This window comes from Diabrotica undecimpunctata, chromosome 5 (assembly GCF_040954645.1).
Source record: "Diabrotica undecimpunctata isolate CICGRU chromosome 5, icDiaUnde3, whole genome shotgun sequence".
Taxonomy (NCBI): domain Eukaryota; kingdom Metazoa; phylum Arthropoda; class Insecta; order Coleoptera; family Chrysomelidae; genus Diabrotica; species Diabrotica undecimpunctata.
Window position 1 is genome coordinate 62,754,765 of NC_092807.1, and position 22,678 is coordinate 62,777,442.

At 30.6% G+C, this 22,678-nt stretch overlaps 1 protein-coding gene across 2 annotated transcripts in view; it reads left to right on the top strand.

The window, feature by feature from the left end:
* Positions 1–9,512, top strand: part of LOC140441347 (uncharacterized) — a 278,993-nt gene extending 269,481 nt beyond the window's left edge. For both annotated transcript variants that reach the window (XM_072532010.1, XM_072532009.1), the window contains 4 exons: positions 2,808–2,959; positions 3,023–3,171; positions 3,340–3,531; positions 8,907–9,512. In XM_072532010.1, the coding sequence (XP_072388111.1) occupies positions 2,808–2,959; positions 3,023–3,171; positions 3,340–3,531; positions 8,907–9,267 (854 nt within the window). In that variant the 3' untranslated portion in view covers positions 9,268–9,512. The remainder of the gene's footprint in view (positions 1–2,807; positions 2,960–3,022; positions 3,172–3,339; positions 3,532–8,906) is intronic.
* Positions 9,513–22,678: the final 13,166 nt, after the last annotated feature.

Genomic DNA, 22,678 nt, shown 5'->3' on the forward strand with positions numbered 1-22,678 from the left:
AGATGGTTTTGCCATACCGATGCTATAGGCTTTGAAATTATGATAATTATGTCATCGACGTATGTAGCGGTTGTTGTATTGCAGATGGTTGGGAGATCTCATTGGTATATTAAGTAAAGGAACGGTCCTAGTATGCTTCCTTGTGAAATCCTAAAATATATTGAAAACAGGTTAGTGATTTCCCCACCTCTTTTGAATTGAAAAAATCGATGTGTCACGTAGAAGCTTAAAGGTGATCTTATGGGATGAAGAAATATGGATTAAGACCTACATACCAGACTTTGACGAATATATGAGAAACGTCTAGAAATGCAGCTGTACAGTAATTTTTGTTTTGGAGAGAATTTCTGATAGTTTTTACATCTTCATGAATAGCTTTTTCTTCTTTAACTATGATAAGGTTGAAAGACGTATAGATAATTTACAAAAGTATATGCTTTATCTATGTCAGTTTTAGCTCAAGTACCACCAAGTTCCATGATTTTTTATGTTGTATTAATTTTTTTAATAGTCTTCTCAGTCGCTCTATTCAAATTTGTTTTATTTTCTGGATGTTTAGTGAGCTGCCACGTTTTTCGCACTTTTCTTTTCTTTTTTATTATGAAAGTGTATTTATGTGAGCAGAATACGACTTGGGGTTATGTTTGTATCTAATTTTTGGGGTACTGCTGAATAACTGTGGTTGAGTGAACAACCGCATTTTCTATGTCACTATTACTTTTAAGAGGCAATGGAAATAAGAAGTTAATGAATGTTTTTATTTCGTTTCTAAATATATATTCCAGCATGTTATTTTATTCGAAAGTGTTAAAAGTTTAGAAGCATTATGAACTTAGCTCTGAGATCTATGAAGAATGAAGAATGATCTGATGAAATGTCAACTAATGGAGATATTTGGATATTGTGTATAGTATGTAATATTTTTTGTCTGCCGGTGGTCAATAGATAGGTGTCTAATAGAGAGAGGAGTTAAATCATTCTCATTTATACTTTTTAATAATTCTCGCTTACGTGAGGTTATGATTCTTGAGCTACATTTGTAATGTTTAGCATTATAATCTCCAGCAGCCATGAAACGGTGTCCGAGCATCTTAAACTATTCATTTAAATGATCAGCCTTCATAGTTTTATTCTGTGGACGGATAAAATAAGTGGGCCTTGTGACTCTTCTACCAAAACTACAAATATTATTTTTTATAGTAACTGTTTTATCTTTATGTGCTTTTCCTAATGAATGTTGAGTTAATTGAATATTTCGGAGTATAAAAATAGCTCGTATTAGTCATGTACTCTTAAAAAATAAACATAATATCTAGATTATGAAAAGAAATAACTGTAGTCTGAATTTCTTCAAGTCTCGAGAAATTCTTTAAACTACTATGTTCTTTTTAAGTGTATGATTTAAATTCAAATTTAGATTCTGAGAATATTTCAGGATTAAATGCAGTTATATTGTTTGGATTGGATTCTGATAAGGTTGGGGGAATTGACATCTCAAAATTATCAGAACTGCTATATAGACAAAATATCTATTGTATAGTTGATAGTTTCTTCGTTTCTGGAATTGTTTTTCATCACATCGTTGTAAATAGCGTCTTGCTGTTTTTTAAAGTTTATAATTTATAATGTCTTGAAATTCTGCATAGTGACCCAATCTGTGTCTTTTGTAGTAAAAGTACCCACTAAACTATTTGGGGTAGACAGCTTTTCTAGTTCTGGGAAATCGTTTTTGGAAAGCTCTGTTTTTTCATTCCCAATTTCATTATGTTCCTTATTTTTAAAAATTAGTTCTTAGTTAAATATTATGGGATTAAGCCACAATTGATTGTAATGAAAATTACATTTTATAATAAATTGTTGTTTGACTTTTAGATTTCCATTCTGGAAATATTTTTCAAAATACAGATATATATTTTCAAAATACAAAATAAATTTTGTAGATTACTTTTAAATGAATAATTTTGGTTTTGAAATAAACTATTATTTTGGCGACGTTTCGTCAAGGTTGCACTTGCTATTGTCAAGTCAGGTAGTAACGCTTCTTGCTGATGCTTGAAGTAGACTGACTCTCATGGTCGATGCGGTTACGCATATAGCTAAGATTTTTTCCATTTTTATGGATTTTCTGACTTCGCGTTTTCTTTTTTTTTAATACAATACAATTTAATACAAGGTTTACAATAAACCTGAATCAATCTACTATACTAGCTAAAATTGAAATTAAAAGATAATTCAAAATTATTTGACGCGAAGTCAAACCCGGAAAATCACAGAGAGCACATATAACTCCCGCGGAAATTTCAAGTGTAATATACATTTCATTTTTGAGAATGAGTCGCGCTCTTCAATATATTGGAGTTTTTTTTATAACCATACAATTCGTTCTTGCTAATTAGTTTTATTGAAGGGGGCCGGAAGCTTTTATATTTAATTTTTTCTCTTTGTATGCGAGTTTCCCAATTCTTAATATTGTTCTGAAGGTTGTTTCACATGTTATCTTAGTATAATTTGCTATTTTTACTGGAAATTAACCACAATGTTAATTTAAAATATGTTTATTTTGACATTTCGATATCCACTTCTAAATCGGAAGTGGAAACTAATTATGAAAACATTTTTTAAAGTAAAATGTGGTTGTTACTAAAAATAGTAAATTTCCAAGTCTTACTGTTAGTTATTAGAATTTTATTCAACAATATCAGATTTAAATTTAAATGTGACATATTTTGTAGGTATTTTAAAATTGGTTGCAGGTTTACAAAATCTATTTAATCGATAAAAACCTGATATAATTTTTATTGTTTTAGGACTAGATTTTCTTCATGAAGATTTGTCAGTGCGACTGGTAGAATGGATTGAACTACTAAATCTCCTCGGAGCTGATAAAGTATTTTTTTACGAATTACATGTCCATCCAAACATCAGTAAGGTTTTGAAACACTACGAACAAGAAGGAAAGGTATGTATAACCATTCCACAAGATTTGATAAAATATATCTATATAAGAAAATACAATTTCTAGATACATGTAACTCCCATAAATCTTGCTGGAGGTCAACCAAATGCTCCGTCTTTCCAACATCTTTATCTTACTAAAAAAACTAACCAGAAAAGGCAAAATGAACTAATTCCATACAATGACTGCTTTTATAAGCACATGTATGAATACAAGTAAGTACCGAGGTTGTTTTTTAAATTACTTTCTTGGTGCAGTGTATGATCTAATTTAGTTGACAATATTTATTTTCCTTTTCTTATATACATTTCCCTTTATTCTTTTATCGGCAATTATTGTATATATACTACTGACACGATTTTTTTTTACTTTTGGTTTTTTAGATATATTATTCTTTTGGATATCGATGAAGTGATAATGCCATTAGAGGGAACTACATGGAAAGGCTTAATGGACAAAGTTTTACGTAAAGCTTTGAGCACAAACAAAGAAGAAAGAGCGTCATATAATGTAAGAAATGTATACTTTTTGGATGACTTAATACATGACCATGGATGGTTTAAAGATATACCAAAGTAAGTTCAAAATATTAATGTTCTTATTTTCTGCTAAAACTATTTATGGACTTGACAGTTACTTGAAATTCAAGTTCAATAATAGAACAAAACATAAAGCAACAAAATTGTTTTTTTTTATTTTCACAGAATATAGTTAACTTAAAATGTTTCTCTGCACAAAAGCTTCCTCAGAAATTTAAAACTAATTATTTACATTTGAAAACAGTGTGTACTACTCCCTAACTGAATATTTATTTTTGTTTCTACCTTCTACCTGTAGGCTTAAAAAAGCGTGGCCTCCTAATAAATCCATAAGGAAAATACAATTCCAGTAGTTGACCATAAATCACAAAAGTTTTATTCAAAAATCCTTTATAAAATGTATATAATTAAAAAGACCCTTTAGGGCTACATCACAACAGAACGTTTTCGGACTTCCTAGTCCAATACAGTGCATTTGCCTGTGATAAGTATTAAGACTTTAGTGAATACAATCTTAAAGATTAACTTTTGACCAAGGTTAAAAATAAATGTGGTTAAATACGCACCAGGTGTACATGAGTCAAGCCACTAAATAGGTGGGTAAAAACCCTTAAAATGGTACACAATTTGTTATCTATTACATCATTGGTAAAAAGTTGGCGTGATGTTAACGTTTTTAGCAGATACCCTGCATGGAAACGTAAAATTCCCAATGGGGTTGCTGACATTGAGATGATGTCTCTGTATGGGCTCTAGATGGCAACTGATTAAAATGACACTTTTAGGACGGATAAATGAACAAAGAAGTCAATGTAACTTGTAGTATATGTTTTAATGCGGGTGAAAAGTATTCTGAAAAGTATGTTTAAATATTGCAAACGATTGTGTATGTATTGACTTTAAGAATTCTTTTATTCTGAAGTAGGCAAGCATCAATACATGTACCTAAAGGAACATGGATAAAATAACATATTGATAAGGCCCTATATGCTTTAAATTAACATTTGGTACCTAAAAGTTAAATGGAACATGTGTGTATGATACATAGTTATTAATTAATGAAGACTTTCTTCCTAGCATCCAATAGATTTTTTAAATTTGATATTTAACTCTCTCTCCTTCTTTGTATGAACTGTCCAACACACTTTATTGCCAGATTTTGCTCCATGCTTTATTTTCCGTTTTTTGTCAAATCTTTTATTTTATCTACTGAAGTTTTCAATTTCCGTGTAGCTTCGTGATGAGTTTTTACTTAATAATACAGCTTCGTCACGCGCATCTTAATTTTCGCCAGGCTGGAGAATCATTGGTGTATAAGAGGTAAAATACCTGCCCCACTAACTTGTGGTATTCCTGCCTTGGTCTCTTTTAATTTCAGAATATGCATCCCCTTCTTTAACTCTAAAGAATGTGTTTAAGATGAAGAATTCTAGTAGTTGAGAATATTGTATTGGAAATACTCTTTCTAATTCATAATTATTTTTCTGAATTAGAATTTATTTAACTATTATAAATTAACCGCATACGATTAAGCTTATTTGATACCATGTGGTTTTGCCAATTAATCAACAATATCTAGTAGTTTTGTACAATAATTATAAAATAAACAAAAAAAAAGTAATGTAAATTAATTGGACCCATCCACCCAATATCACCCAATCAGTGATAAATATTTGAAATGTCATGAGTATATAATGAAAGAAGATTTTTTAAGAATATACTAGATTGTGAACTTAAATAGTAGTAAAGGATCATAAAGTATTGTTGATGTAGGGCATTCATATTAAGTCGGTAATATATGGTAGAGAATTGTAGTGAGTTGTGTTAAATGTTCAATTAAAGTTCATTTTCGTTAATGTGGGAGGGAATAATAATGGGAATTAGAAGGAGCGGACGAAAAAAAAGTCAATGATAAATGTGTATATAAACTTAATTTTGTTTGATGTTCAGGGAATTGAGAAGAAGATGGTCATTGTTGCAGAGGGAGAACATTTTCTACCTTTCGCACAATTTAAACCAATCGGGAAATATTGAAACAAAAGCTAAAACTGGTAGTACTTCAAAGATTATGGAATGAGATGAGCATGCTCTTTGGAGACTTATTAAACTAGATCGCCGAGCTTCTCGAGAATTGCTTGTAAACCGGGTCCAAGCTGATAGTACACCAAATTTCAAAAGACACATGTTTGAGGAGAATGAAAAAATGGGATATGGATACTACAAGAAGTTTTTACAAGCGACACTTATTTCATCTTAAATATTCAAATTTATCATCCCACATTAGGCAAATGAAAAACCACTTACAAAGAAACAAAAAAGAAACCGATTTTTATGAGCAAAAGGGCATCGAAACTGGATTCAACGTCAATTTGATTTAGTTGTTAAAAGAAAGGTTAAGTTAGCGCATCTTTGATAGTCTGGGACTGATGTTCTTTCTCTCAATGAGTTCAACTCTCTTTTTATTGATGGTACTGTTAATGCTGCGTAGTACAAAAGTATTTTACAAGAAGAACTATTGCCTCCCATTAATGAAATTCAACTGCCAGATGGAGGATCTATATTTCCACAAGTAGACGCAGTTCGCTATACAACGAAATGCGGCCTTCGAGTAGTCCTGATCTATCCCCTATCGAGAATCTTGGGTATCAGATGAAAAAAAAAACACTTCGAACTACACCAGTTCACACAATTCCTAAATTAAAGGGTAAAGTTCAGGAAATTTTAAATAACTTTACCAACTTTACCAACTAGATTACTGCCAAACATTGTTAGGCACTATACCAATGAGAATTGGTGCCGTTTTAAAACTTAAGGGTGACTTCACAGAGTAGTAACACTGTAGGCATATTTGACCCAACTAATTTGCGGGAGACATTACGTTTTTTTAATATTATATTTATATGGGATTAAGCCACAATTGATTGTTATAAAAATTACGTTTTATATTTGTTTTTGATGTTTCAATGTCTACTCCGGAAATGGTTTTCAAAAAAGAAAGAATTTTAAAAATTATAAAATAAGAAGTTTATGGAGAAATCCAATTTTGAATTGTTTTGTGTTTATGTATTTTGTATTATGTATGTATAGATGGTGTGTCTCTGACCTTCTATTAATCAATTAATGTTTGTATATTCTTGTTGCTGACTTCTTCTGTTAGTATTGGCAACCAGAGCCTGCTACATTCTGCTGATAGGTTTGCTACACATATTTCTTCATTGAGTGAGAGCTGCTTCTTTGATTGTTGTAATTATTGTAGTTTATAAAAGTATTAGATATTGTTGAATAGTTCGTACAACCGCATGGTATCAAATAAACTTAATTTTATTTGTTGAATTTATAATATTGAAATAAATTCTAATTCACAAAAATAAAATTGTGTTGCATATTGGTTTTGATCCAATTCATATGTGTCTGGGCTCGTATTCTACACTTTCACTACGTAACAGTTTTCACGTTGCATTCTCCTTCTTCTGCTTCCTCTTTATAACCAATTCTGTTTGTTTATTTGTGGATTGATACCTCTATGAAATTGCTAATCTGAATTGCTACCCAAGGTTCGATTGTGGTGACAACTCATGTGAGAGTTTACGTTATCATGAAATGAATATACTTAAAACTTTAATCATCCTATAAAATTAGCAGTAATGATGTAATCTAATACTAATTTATTAACATTTAAAGAGTTTTCACGCATGTATTTAATGGCTTTAAATATGTGTACCTTGTAACAACACTGAAGATGGAATATTTATTCCGAAAACGTTCTGTGACTTAGGCTGAAAGATGATTTAAAAATAAATATACCGTATATAAACGATTTTTTTACTAAATTTTTTGTGATATATGGTATAATCAAAGAGAGGAAAATACAGTACTTGGGTCATGTGTTAAGAGGTGAAAGATATGAATTACTCCAAATGATATTGGAAGGTAGGTGCAGGACAAAAGATCAGTTGGAATATGCCAGAACTCGTGGCTGAAAGATCTGAGGAGATGGTTTGGTCGCTCATCAACAGAAATCTTTCGTGTAGCAGTTTCCAAAACTACAATTGCCATTTGGATTGCCAACCCTCGAAAGGAGACGGCACAATAGACAGCAGACTACAGGAAATTAACTTTTCCTTGTGGATTTTGTGTATTACTTGAGGCCGAGCTACCATCTGCTTTTCTTTTTTGAAGGTTATGCATGATAGGTATTTTAAGATTCCTAGTCGCTTCCCATAGCACAGAGTTAACCATTTTGATATTTTTTAAGTAACTAACCTAGGTAGACTACAATTGATTTATTTACGTTCTTGTAATTTTCTCTTTTGAATTGTAGTTTTGCATTATTAAATTCTGCTCTATCAAGCGGATATCTAGTTTGTTGACACCTATCCGTTAACTTTCTATTTTTTAAATTTTACACATTTTTGTTTTGGATAACTCATTCTTTTTCTCCAATTAAGTTCATGTAAGCATTATTCCATACTGCTTTTTGATGTTAACAGCACTACATCATCATCAAGTTGTTCTTTCATTTTTAATGGAACAGAAAGGTTGACCAACAAGGGAGCGATGAATGGATCAGTTTTTCTATTCACCAATCTAGGTGGCAACTCTTTTTCTATTTTACTTTATCATTAAATATTAGAAGAACGGGGAAATCGTCTGAGTTCACGTACCACGTTCTGCTTTATTATTAATGCACTTCCTCCTTTGGTTGAATTTTCTGGATTGATTGATGGTATATTGAATATCCATTAAATTTTATATTTAATAATATGATAATAATCCTTAGTGAAGTGCGATTCAGCTATGAGACATATATTTTTTTCTATCTATGAATTTAGTGTAACCAGTGGAAAGTTTAACGGTGCATCGATAGAAGTTTTATTCTGACTCATATTGATTCTACTGTATCAATGTTAGCAGTACTACTATTTATATTAGCTATTTTGTGCGAGGTTTTGCAGCCTTATTATTCATATTTTTTTCTTGGGTAGGTTTTGGATCTGTATTTCTATGTATTACTGTTTTTGGTTGCCTAGGCAAGTCTAGTTTCTTCATTTGTCTATTTTATAATTTTATTTAGTTTTTTTCCTAGGGCAGCTTCCTTTATTTTGATATATTGATTATTTTTATGATTTCTTGCACTTCTTATATATCTGGATGACTTTCTACTAGGGTTCCTTGAATGTCCGTAATATGAACAATTTTTTGCATTGTGAAATCAGCTTATTTTTTGTCTTCAATGGCACACTATTCACTCTTATTTCCATTACGTCTGTGACTACAAATATGTTTTGACATATTTTTCTTTTCTGAATGTCAACATAAACATATTTAGTATTTTAATCAATTCTTCAGTATTTCATTAATAATATAAGTGATCATATAATCCATCAGGTAATATTATATTAATTTTTTAGGTACATGCACATGTTACAACACGTCTACCGCACCAAAAACTTTACTAAGCCCGGCCAATACGTAAAATGTTTCCATAACACGGATAAAGTTTTGACACTACATAATCACTTCCCATTAAGTTGTATTGGAAGCGGTTGCACAAGTTATGCCATAGAAACCGAAGACGCACAACTACATCACTATAGAGCTGACTGCGTGAAAACCCTCAAAAAAACTTGCGAGGAATTTAGAAAAACCAGGGTAATGGACACCACTATTTGGAAGTTCAAGGATCCGCTCGTAAATAGAGTTACGAAGACTCTTCGTACTTTGGGATTCTTCTCTAATAGTGAAAGTAATAATTCTATCAGAAAACGATGAAAGATATTATGTTTTAAATGATCATTATTTGAAAATCGTATCGGTACTGATCGTGTACTGATACTTAGTGATAAAAATGACAAAAAGATTGATATGTTTGTTTAGTTTAAAGAGTTTTATCCATTTACGATTATCTATTTGGATGATCCATTTGGTTGCTGGGAATTCATTATTAAAAAGCGGATTATTCTATATACAGTTGGTTATTTACAAAACTACACATACACACACTCAATATATATACATATATATATATATATATATATATATATATATATATATATATATATATATATATATATATATATATATAAAATTATAATCCGTTGTTTTGACCCAGCATGACTTGATTTTTAAGTTCCTTTCGTTTTTGTTTATGTCTCTAAACGACTGATGACTTACTGTGCATATATGTATGAACTTTAATAAATAAAATAATTGATGGGAGTTAAGTATACTTAAATTGAAATAAGGATAAGTATCGATAACTCACATCTGCTCATATTTACTGATATGTTTGACTTTATACAAGTTTGCAGCCTTTAATATATGTTCCCAAAAATATATGTCTTAACAAAACACTTAAGCTCGAAGATGTTTATATAGATTTTTCTAAATAATCTGAGACAACACAGTAGGTATATATAAATTAATTAGAATATTAGTTTTTTCCTAATATCTCGGCGGGCTTATTTAATTATGAGTAATATAGTGGGTGCTTGGTTTAAGTGATACTCCAGCCAGAAGGGATGGAGTATCGCTTCATTTCGAACGTCTTCTTTATAGCAATCCGTACTTTTCTGAGCTGTCTTGTAGCTTGCAACCCAGGTAAGGGGCATCTTCTAATGTTTTATCCGTAATTTAATTAAATAGGAATTTACTGACGATGTCTCCCTGTATAATTGTGTCTGGATACAGGATCGGCTTCTTGGGTTAGGATCTTAGGAACTTAAAACTATTCCTTTTCACAATCATTTCACAAACCAAAGTCAGAAGAATCCCAATCATTTCATTTGTAGTATTCACGCCATCCTTCTTCTGGCTTCTTCTACTGCTTCTTTTTTAGCCACCTTAAAGTTTTGAAGATCTATGTCCGGTCTATTTTTTTGCCACTCTTTATACAGTTTTCTCATGTTTATTGTTTCTTGATTTTCCTTTGACCACCACCAGATCTCGTTTCTTAAATTTCTTTTCTGAAGATTTTCCAAGTATTTCAATTGCAGTATCTGTAATAACACTAGCCATATTTCTCCCAATTGTATTATAGTTTCCTTTTATGTTCCAATTTATTTTCTACTATTTTTACTCTGAATAAACCTTCTCTCTCATCTTTTAATACTTACCTAGACATTTAAAGGCATATTAGTTTAAGAATTTATTGGAACATATTATACTTATCTGTTAATGTACCCAGAGCGTCTTTCTGTTGCACTCTGTTGAATACTTATCAAGCCGACGAATAACTGTTTATTGTATTCGATGCATTTTTGTTTAAATCGTATATTGCATTGCATCTATTGTACATCTATTTATTCCCTAGCCTTACCGTTCCTCTTAAATTATTTTCAGTCCAGTTTTAATAGTCGAAAACGAAAACCAAGCGGGAAGACACCATACACTGTTATTTAAGTTAATACCCGCTACATTTAAACATTTACAAAGTTTTCCAAGTTCCAACAATCATATTAAAATTATATACCTTAATATTTTAAATAATTAAAAAAAAAGTAATTTTATTAAATATTTGAAGTTCTGAAACTGTTTTATTGTGGCATGTTTAAGTTAAAAACATTGTATTTATGTGGGTTTAAACCACATTTGCTTGTAATGAAAATACGTTTTACATTTGTTATCTTCTATCTAACAGTTACAAAGATGGTAAATTCTAATCCTTAATTTGTAACATTTTAAATGTAAGTAATTAAATAATAGATGATGTTCAAAGAAAAGATATGATATAATAAACTAGATATAAAAAATATATAATTTTAAATTGTTACAATTTTGAAAACTTTGTATATTTAACCCCGTTGAGCATGACTTACTTTGTAGAATTGCAATGTAGCGAATTTATTGTAATGTATAATTTTTATAAATATTTATGACATTTGGTTATTTGAATTTGTTTTGTATTCTTATGTGGTTGTTTGTCCTATTTTGGTTTTAAAAAGTAAGCTAATGCTAGATATTTGTTTTTGTATATAAAATAAAATTATTTGTACTAATATAAAACAGTAGCCTATATATTATTATGCATAGCGGTCAGTAGCCTTTTGGTTTTTTATATTTTTCATTTTTTAAATATGGATTCTTATTTTTGCCACTTTTTTCATTAAATTGCCATTATGATATATTTTTAGGTATATACATCAAAGTAGTTTAAAGAATTACGTATATATATATATATATATATATATATATATATATATATATATATATATATATATATATATAATATATATATATATATATATATATATATATATATATATTAAAATATTTATAATTTTTGCTTGGATGTGATTTTACTGTGGATAAAGCATACCTACGAACCAATTCTAATTACCAATATCTTGTTAGATATCTTTTCCAATATATTGAAATATATTATGTTAATACGCGACAAAAGAGCTTTTAAATGCGGTATTACTTGACATGCTCCCATTTATAATAATTTTGCAAAATAGCGCAATTGGAATATTTTCAATGACTAAAAATGTGAAAGCAATGTATAGGTGCCTTAGCTCAATTTTCCAAAAATTTACTCATAATCACTCACACTCAGTCCCAAATGACTAGTAAATTTAGTAATTGATTTTGGACTATGCTGGTCAAATTTTGACCTAGACTGAAAGTGGCTGGAAGTCACTATACAAGCCAGTATATGTGCTCATAGCCAATATTAATTGTCTTTAGCCTAGTTTAACACATTACAATGTGTACAGAATTTAAAAGTTAGTATGTCTTTAGCCTAGTTTAACACATTACAATGTGTACAGAATTTAAAAGTTATAAAATTAATAAAATAAAAGCTTGCTATGCCATGTCTGAATGGAGCTGATATTTTGAAAACAGATAAATAGCGATTTTTAGAACTATTTAACTATATCAAACAAAATGAACAGCATAAATAAAACTATTAAAGCTATTAAAATGTGTAAAAATTATAATAACACGTAAATTTTATGGTTTTAGTATATACTCCCAATATACATGATTATTCTTCTTAAATTTCAAAATATGCAACCTTAGGTTTATTTCAGCTGTTAATAAAAAGTGGTATATATCGCCCTGTTGTATGTTTTCGATAATGATTTTGTCAAAAGTTTGGTGAGTCGATTATCTTACATTTTTACATATATTTTCATTTGCTTTTTAATTACCTAAAAGTGCATTAGTTAAAAAAAAAGATTAAAAAAGAGGTAGTTTGGATTGGTTAATAGGAAAGTAAGTTTTACATCACAAGTGTTATAAACATTGTTGCTCAAAGTTAATAGATTTCATGTCCTAACAAGACTTTAGGTGAAATCTAATGTAGTGTTATTAAAAAATTATTTTCTAATAATTGCATAAGTAAATTATATACATATCAACAATATTATGTCAATTATAATGGTGTATAATAACGTTTTATTAACTTCATGTATTTAGTGATAGTAAATATTATACAGGGTAGAACAGTGCACTAATTGGAACACTTTTGTCGGCTCAATTTTAAATTACTTACAATTGGAACACAACAAACAACGAATGCAATTGAAAGAAAACAGGACATTTCCTAGCGTTTGAATTAGAAAATATATTCATGAATTAGACCATTTGCGATATCTTTATTTTGTGTGTAAAACTAAATATTTTTTGTCATACTAATCAAAATCAGGTATGTAGTGTACTATGAATATATTATAGTACAAATGTTCGAGATAGTAGGAACTAATATTTTGCCGTGTTCCAGATGTAACAAATAAGCTGAAATAGTTCATTTCAATGTTAATGTTTAAGATAAGTCGAAGAAAGGTATTTTGTAATTTTGCATCATTATTATTATTATTATATGATACATTCGATTTGAGGAAACTGCCGGATATCCGAAAGTCCGAAAGAATTTCGCTTTTAATATTTATTTCTGTTTATATAGCAATCGTGGTCTTTAGCACATTTGGTATTTGTGTCGTAGTGTTTTGGATTTCTGTATTTTATTAACAATTGATTGCATTACAGTTTTTAAAACTTTTATTCTTTATGATGTAAGAAATAAAAAATTTGTTGTTATGAAAAACATGTCGAATTGAAAGAAAATTGTAGGATGTACTTTAAAATAAATCTCTAGAACTTTTTCAAATGTCTACGTTAGTCGAAAGTAATCTATCAAGGGCAGCTGAAGGTTGTAATTTTCTCGAATAATATACAAATAATTGTAACTAAATTATTATTTACCATTTCGCCTTCGAATCTAAGCCGTAAATATTACTATATTAATAATTGCAGTTCACTGTTCTGCAGTATATTGAATAAAATACAATGGTTGTATGCATCAGCTCAAGTATGTATAGATAGAAAAATAGTTCAAATTATCTAAGATGAATATTATAAACTCAAATATTTTAACACCATAATTCTACAATTAAAATCTTTGTTCATGTGTATCTAAGCATAATATCTACTAGAACAGTTTGAACTAAGTAAACAATTTTAAATAATGGTCATTTATTTGTTGCACTTTTTTGTTTCTTTTATTTTTCTTATCTTGGTTATGGTGGTTTTTAGTTTCATAATTTTTATTGTCGTTTTCACAATTCACTTATTCCATTCCTTTTAATTTTTAAAGATTTTAATCTTTTTAAGATTTTACTCCCACTTAGACTTTTCTTCGATAGCTTCAGTAAAAATGACTACCAAATATGTGGCAAACTCTAATTTATTTATTTCTAATCTGAATTTTACTGCAATGTTCGGTTTAAGCTTAATATTTTTATTCTGTTAAGTTTTCATTCTTTTATATTTTTGTATTCAACTTTTTGTCTTCTCCAACAGTTTATTTATTTTATTTTATATCATATTTCTTGTATTTATTGCATTATGTTACTGACATAAAACATCTGCACTATACAGAATGGGCCACCGTAAACTTTCTATCCATGTTTTGTTCTTATTGATACATCTAGCCTTTTTAAGAATTTCTCTCCAGTCGTCCCTATACATTGTCTTCCTCCGCCAAGCTCCTATTTCCTCCCATATTTCTCCTGTAACCTCAGAACCTTGTTCTGAATCTTCCTCTTTTTCTCTGACCAACGGATCTATCAAGAAGCGTTTCTCTAGCTGGGTCTTTTTTTCATCCGCGTTACCTACCTCGGACGTCCTATCTTAGTCTCTAATGATCTCACAAAATTCTAAACACCGATCAGAATTATATTTATGTAGTTCGTGAAGTAAATTAATTTTAAATTTATAAAATTTGTATCGATTTAATATTCTTTGAACATTGTCCCTTTGAACTGAACTTTGGATTACCCAAAATCTGGATCCATCCTTCGAAATTCGATGTAGAATTGAACAGGCAAGAAACTCATTTCAAAAATTCAAGCCTCTATTATCCAATAACTCATTAAATTTGGAAATCCGTGAACAGTTTACAAGATGTTACGTGTGGTCTGTACTTTTGTATGGATGTGAAACTTGGACTTTAAACGCCGATATCATGAATAAAATCGAGGCGTTTGAGATGTGGTTGTATCGAAGGATACTAAAAATTCCATGGACTAGCAGAACCAGAAACGAAGAAGTTCTTCGAAGAATCGGACATCAACAAACTCTATTAAATATTATTAAGAGGCGTAAACTAGAATATCTTGAACATATAATCAGAGGACCAAGATATGAGTTCCTTCGGGTAATTCTCAACGGTAAAATCGAAGGAAAGAAATGGATAGGACGGAAGAAACTCTCTTGGTTGAGGAATTTGCGACAGTGGACAGGTTTGACAGCGGACCAATTGCTACACGTAGCGCAAGACCGAGATCAGTATAACAATATTATAAGCATGGTAGTCGCCGACGTTCCGTAGGGATATGGCACTCTAAGAAGAAGAACATTGTCCGTCGGAAACGTGGAACATTTAACAATTTTTTTATACTCAATAGGTTCTATTGCAATGTGACTGAGAACAGCTACCTCAGTTACTTTATTCCTTACCAAATTTTCGATTACCTTTTTTTTGGCTCAGGTCTAATTTATGGAAATTTTCCCGCTAGTTCGCCGACAGAAGTATGAGACATGTGGCTATCTTATGTAGTTCATTTAATGCATTTACGGGTTTTCTAATACTATGATTATTTTCAAAGAAAAGATAAAGCTTTACGTAAAGCGAAATAAGAAAAAGACTTACACTCAATTTATTCTACCACAGACGACCGGTTTCGCAAACTACAATTTACTATGCATCCTGAGGTCTCCGGTACAGCAAAATTAAGTTAGTGATGCCGATACAAGGAATATTCTTAAATGTATGAGAAACCATACCTAAAGCTCTGATAGGGTAAGCTGGAGACGATTGATCATCGGCTTTACTGCACTTATTGACAACTATTTGGAATTCTTGAAGAGAAGAGTAATATTAACAACTAGTATAGAAAAGGAGTAATATTAAATTAACCTGGATGTGCAAATTATCCAAGATATATATATATATATATATATATATATATAAAGAAGTTCTATTTACATTTATTTGGTCAATATATATATATATATATATATATATATATATATATATATATATATATATATATATATATATATATATATATATATTGACCAAATAAAGATCAGATTTGGGTCTTTTAGGCTGAATGAGAAATTCAACTCAGTTTTATTACATTTATAATTATAATTCTGTCGACCTTACAGACTCCTATTTTTTAAGATGTTACAAGTAAAATTCATGCCAATTAAATTTTTCCAAATGTTGCTTGTGCAATTTAGTAAAAAAAATCCAGCGCATAGAACTGAATACATATTTCCAAAATATTGGTGTAAAGAAAGATTAAATATGTGAAATTAAATTAAATATGTGATTAAATTCTATGTGAAAAATCAATAGTGCATAAAATATAATGTATATGTTCATGGTCACGTAGTGTCCCCAAATATCTAGGTTTGAGGAAATTATCCAAAGAAGTTCTATTTACGTTCTTAACGAGTTGAAATAATTTTCTACGCTTGTCCTACGTAAAAACTAAATTTTGGATTAAAATAAATTTCTCCAAACAAATATATTTGTTGGATTTTGCAGATGCAGCAACGATAAACCTTTTTTCCTGATACACAGAGCCATCGAAGAAATCGTAATTAGAGCAAGCCTTGGAATGAACCTTCCTTCTTTTCGGCGATGAGGCACTCCCACACAAGGAATTTACAAAATAACCTAACTTGTTTACAATTATCTCATTTGTTAAAAACACAAATTTAAAAATGACGTAATCTGAAATGATTTAAGCCATTTTCGTTATTTCTGTCACATATGCAAGGAATCTACTTGCAAACAAGGTCGTTCAAAGTTAAACCTAATTTGTCTGTGTATAGTTTACTCTAGATATCTATGGGTATCAAAATAGTTGCATTCTGTGGGAACCCTTTGCTTGTTAACTAGTCCTAAGTGACCTAGTATACTGAAGTATCCCAAAAGTTCTGGTGTATCTGGATTTTACAAGCATTACTGATATTGTATGTTCTTAATAAACATTTTAACCAATACCAAGGTCTTGAATATTCTCTAGGAGGCTCTTCGGAATGTTGCCAGTAGTTGAGAGACTAACACAAAAACTATACAAGAAACAGCAAATAAACAACAAACAAATAATTTGTTAATTATTAAACTTGGAATTTAACTTTAAAAAAAACTAAAACAATTGGTGAAGAAAACGCTGTTTTGGTTTGAATATAAGTTATCTCTTGTCTGCAATCCAGTAAAAACATTTTGCAGCATTTGTGGTGAGTTTTTGATATCGTCTCTATAATAGGATTTTTCAGTTCTTTAATATTATGAATTGTATTTGAATAAATGGAATATTGTTGAATATGGAAATACAAAAATATTACACATATTAAATGTCAAGACCTAGTTGTAAATGGGATATCAGTGTTCTTGTTCTTAGAAAGAAAAAAAGATTCAATTGTTTCTGTAGTTGTAGGTATGTGATTTGGCATCATATTGTTGAAAATATCCATTATTTAATTTCTCAACATCCAGTTGATTTATTAATGGACAAAGATCTTATTGCGATATTTTATAACTGTAAGTGTGCCTTAAAAAATGGGACCTACCAATCTTTTTCCATTTATTCCAACTCAAAAACCAAATTTTTGTGGATGTTTGGTTTACGATAAAAAAATAAGGGTTTGAAGATGATCCCCATCTCATATTCTGGAAATTAACATATCCAAGTTTCATCTCAAAAAAGAGACTGTATTAAATAAGTCTTATTACATGGAATATCTTAATTACGATTTTCTTTCGATGGTTCTATGTGACATTAGTTTCAACTATCGATGTGGTATGAACTGATATAATTTGATGAAATCAAGAATGAAGGTAAAGCAATAAATGAAACTTTATTTTTATCTATACAACTGTCGAGCTGAGTTAAATTGTATGCGAGTGACAATATGCGAGATCTGTACATTTGAAGATGTATTAAAATATTTTTGAAACTTTTATATTAGAAAATGATCGACTTATTTGAAAATATTTTTTACATCTTTTTTGAAACCTCTTAGGAGAAAAATCCAGTGAAAAAAAATGATCAAATAAGGTACCTATTTTTTAAAATTACTGGATTAGTACTTGATCCGTTTGCTTGAATGTGAAAATTCTGTCCAATATTGTTTTTTTGTAGATACATTTAAATTGGATGGGAAATGAAGAAGTATATTTTAATTTACAAAAATAAAAACTTTATTTTTTTGATACGCACAATTTTTAAAAATTGACCAATATACGATTCTTAAAAATGAATGTGCCTTATAGAAAATGTAATAGTTATAAGACTATTTATTGTATTTATAAAATTTTGTAATGTAATAAAAATCTTAAGTAATAATTTAACATTTTTTTCTTCTTTGTGAGATCTCACCCGTTGTGAGCATGGAGATATTTGATGTTAATGTTGATTTAACAATTTTTGTAGTCTTTATATAGATAATTTAAGAAATAAAAAAATAAATGTTCGAAAATTTTTTCTTGAAATCAATTCAATTTTTATGATACACTCCTAGACACCCAAGTTACACATCATTTTATTAAGTTTAATTCACGAATCGAAATAAAACTAAATTATGGTAAGAACTTTTACAGGACAGTAGCTAATGTTATCGACGTGTGTAATTGTAAATATGGTCAAGAGTTTTTCAGGAACAGTGGACATACAAGAAATTAAAAAGAAATAGAGAGCCAAGGATATATCGTTCTACAAATAACAAATATACGACAAATAACTACAAAAAACCTCTACCCCCCGTTTGTATTAAATTATAAATAATAAAGAAATTTATATTACTCAACGCAAAAATTGATTCGTGCTTTTTACCAAAGCAAATGGTAAAAATGGATTAAATACGATTGGTAAAGATAATAATGAAAATGTTAAAATCAACGAAAAGAAGAAGAGGCACGCCAAGAAAGGACTGGCTGGACCAAATAGAAAAAGATGGAAGGAAAAGAGAAAAAGACGTGGAGAAGACGATGGAATAGAAAAGAGTGACAACACGGATAAATGATATAGATACCGGAATCAGTCTCCGATGCCCGAAACTGTAGGAGGAGCGGGGGGGGGGCATATAAAGTAAACAATGTATAAAGAATAGTAGGAAAATGTAACTTGTCTTTCACACACAATACAAAAAATCCAAAACGCTGACTGAATAATTAAATTACCACTTTAAATATGTAGAACACAATAATTATTGGATAAATACACAATAAATAATAATTTTTTTTATTATATTTAGATATAGATAGCTAATATTAAGCTTATGAAAAAGTAGACAGAACGACTCTGTTGCGAGTAGCATGCGCCTACAGGACTGTATCTATATGTAAGAAAGGGAAAGATCAATGGAAACATGGCCAGAAGAGTGGAACAACAAGGAATATGTTGCTCAGTGGACAAAGATGCTGATCTTGAGCCTAAGGGACTGGGTAGATTGTCTGTTTTAGGGCGTATCTTCATAGGTTCAGAAAGACAGATACACATAAATGCCTATACTGCGAATATTCCGACATTGTTACTCACACAATGCTGGAGTGTAATAGATGTACAGTGGAGAGAAACAGAATGTATAAAGAAATAGGTATGAACCCTGTGACTGTAAGAGAGATCATCGTGAAGATGACGGGAAATACGGAGGGATGGAATAGTGTTCACAATTACATCTAAGCTGTCATTAAAAAGAAAGAAGAGAAACACCAACCGGGCTAACGGCAGAGATAAGATCTAATTACTATTTTAATGGGAATAAGTCGCAATTGAAAGTTAAAATAAGTTTAATGACGTTTGAATTTTTGATCTTTGATCTTGCACTGATAACTTGTTTATACTCCAACAATTAATAGAAAAAAGAATAGCGGTTGGTACCGAAGTACATCTAGCCTTCATCGACCTAGAAAAGGCGTATAATACAGTTCCAAGACTTAAATTATGGCAAGCTTAACAACAACTCGACATTAGTCCATACCTTTTAGGAATAATCACAGAACTATACAGGGATAACACTACTTACCTAAAAATCGGATATAGACTATCGGAGCTAATAAAAGTAACTAAAGGACTAAAATAAGGATGCAATATGTCACCCTTACTGTTTAATTTATATATTGAGGCAGCCCTCCAAAATTGGAAAAACCACTGCCAGGGAGTGGGAATCCCCATAGGAAATGACGTACTGTTCTCCCTGAGCTTTGCGGATGACCAAGTCATCCTAGCTCAAGATTCTTTTGATCTAGAATTTATGATAAAGCGTCTATAGAGAGAATATTTAAAATGGGGGTTACAAGTCAGCATGAAGAAAACAGAACATTTACTTAGTTATCAATTCAGATGCAAGGTTTGAAGTGTTGATAGACAAGGACGTGGAAATCAAACGAGTGGAAACATTTAAATATTTAGGTCCACTCATTGCTAAGAACGGCTTGGAAGAAACCGAAATTAAACACGAATTAATCAGGGACGTAAAATTGTAGGATGTCTGAACTCCTTATGGTGGGATCACAACATTTCCAAAAGGAACAAAAAAAAAAAAAAAAGAATAGGGCAAACCATGGTTAAATCAATTCTTTGTTATAGCTCTGAAGTATGGACAATTAATGCAGACCTGAAGAGAAGATTGTTGGCAGTTGAAATGGATTATGTGAGAAGTGCTAGAACATCAAAGCAGGAAAGGAAGACCAACGAATCTATAAGAAATATCATGAATGCTACAGAAACGGTCATTGACAGAATAGAAAGAAGAGGTTCAAAATGGTTTAGACATCTATTGAGAATGCCCGACGAACGTTGGCCCCAAAAACCTCACAAACGGAAGCCTCCTGGAAGAAAAAAAAAAGAGGTAGACCTCGACGCTCATGGAATGAAGGAATTAGAAGAGCGATGGAATCGAGAGGTTTGGAGGAGGAGCATGCCTTGGACCGGGAGGATTGGCGGAGGAGAACGGGAATACGGCGATAGCCGACTTTAAAATGTATTTTATTTACAACTTGGATTCATGTCAAACGTCAATAACCTTATTTTAACTTTCAATTGTGGCTTATTCCCATTAAAATAGTTATTATTTTAAAATGCCACAAGAAAATAGCTTCAGAACAATAGTTAAGATCTAGATAAGAGAAGGGAGTGTTCCAAAAATGTCGTCAGCCTTACAGTGGCCACCCCACTTTCGGGGTATGGTACGTGCGACAGTCAACGGCGCACAAGTAAGAGAGGGTGGTTTTAGTTGGTAGACAGAATAATAGATACCTGAATCTTTGGAACTGCTATCTTTAGTACTTTAAATTAAACTAAAACCCAAATTTTAGGGACTCAAAATGGAGGCAGCATAAAAAATTTCAAAACCTCCCCTAAGACAAATTCTGGGTGCGCCACTGCGTAGGTGTACAGCAGATAAAGTAATTTATCCAAAATACTCAGTAGTATTTTGTATAGCAAATATTTGAGTAGCAATATTCATATAATACTTTAAAATTTCACTAATATAGAATTTTAGCAATTTACTTTCGATAAAAGTAAATTCAGTTGGTATTCTAGCTTTCTAGCTCATCATACTTTATCAAAGGGCTACTCTTCTTTAGCAGCATTCAGAAGTACCGCACATCATACCCTTTTTTCTTCTAGTGCTTTTTCTATTTGATCAGGGATTCTATGGACTTAATCCAAATTAATGAAGTGGGATAAAACATTTTTGTTCTATTATAGGTTTTAGTGTTTTTAACAGGAGCTTTTCAAACAATTTTGAAATTAATAATATCAGGATGAAATTTAATTTGCAATTTTTTAGGTTTGGCTAACATAGTTATTTCCGCTACTTTCCAGCATCTTGGGAAGTACGTAAGTATAATAAATGCATTAAATAGATTTGTTATCATAACTATTGCTTTTCTGGGAAATTATTTCAAGGTTTCGTCTGTTATAAGGTCCGGTGTCTTTTTGGGATTGATATTTGTTAGTGTTTCATTTTTAATTTCTTTGGTGTTACTAATAGACTGTCGGATTTCAATAGAAGTTCTGCCACGATTTATCCCTTATGCCTTTGAGAGTACTAAAAGATAAAATCAAGGAGTGTAAAATATGAGAAAACTGTTGGGTTTCCTTGAGAAATCTGTGTGAAAATTGAATTTTATTTCGCAAAGAAAATCGCTAGAGCAGTATTGGGTTCTATTTTTAAACAATTTGGATAAGGACTACTGGTGCGCTATGGATAACCTAAACGTGTACTGTTAATAGGTCAGTGACTGTAATGTCCGTGATTTTCTCCTTTATGCCACTTGAAAGTTTGTTAGCTTTCGCGAGAAGGAACCTGCAAAGAAAAGGCTTAACGGCATTTCGTGAAAACTGTTAACTTTACTTTTTGCTTACTTATATGACATTTTCAGCCTCCAAAATTCATAAGGGATAAAATCGTGGTTAAACTTTGTATTGAAATCCACCCGTCTATATTGTATTGGTACGCCAATATTTTTATCTATTGGTAGAAAGTTGTTAGCCTAAGATTGCATATCATACGGTTTAAAAGTGTTTTTCAAATGTGTCTGGTCTTTCTTGATTACTTTTGTCCCATATACCATTATATTTTTTAACAGGTGGATTATGTCTTATTGGTCTTTTCATTTTCCTTGTAGCTCTCAATAATAAGTAAACATTAT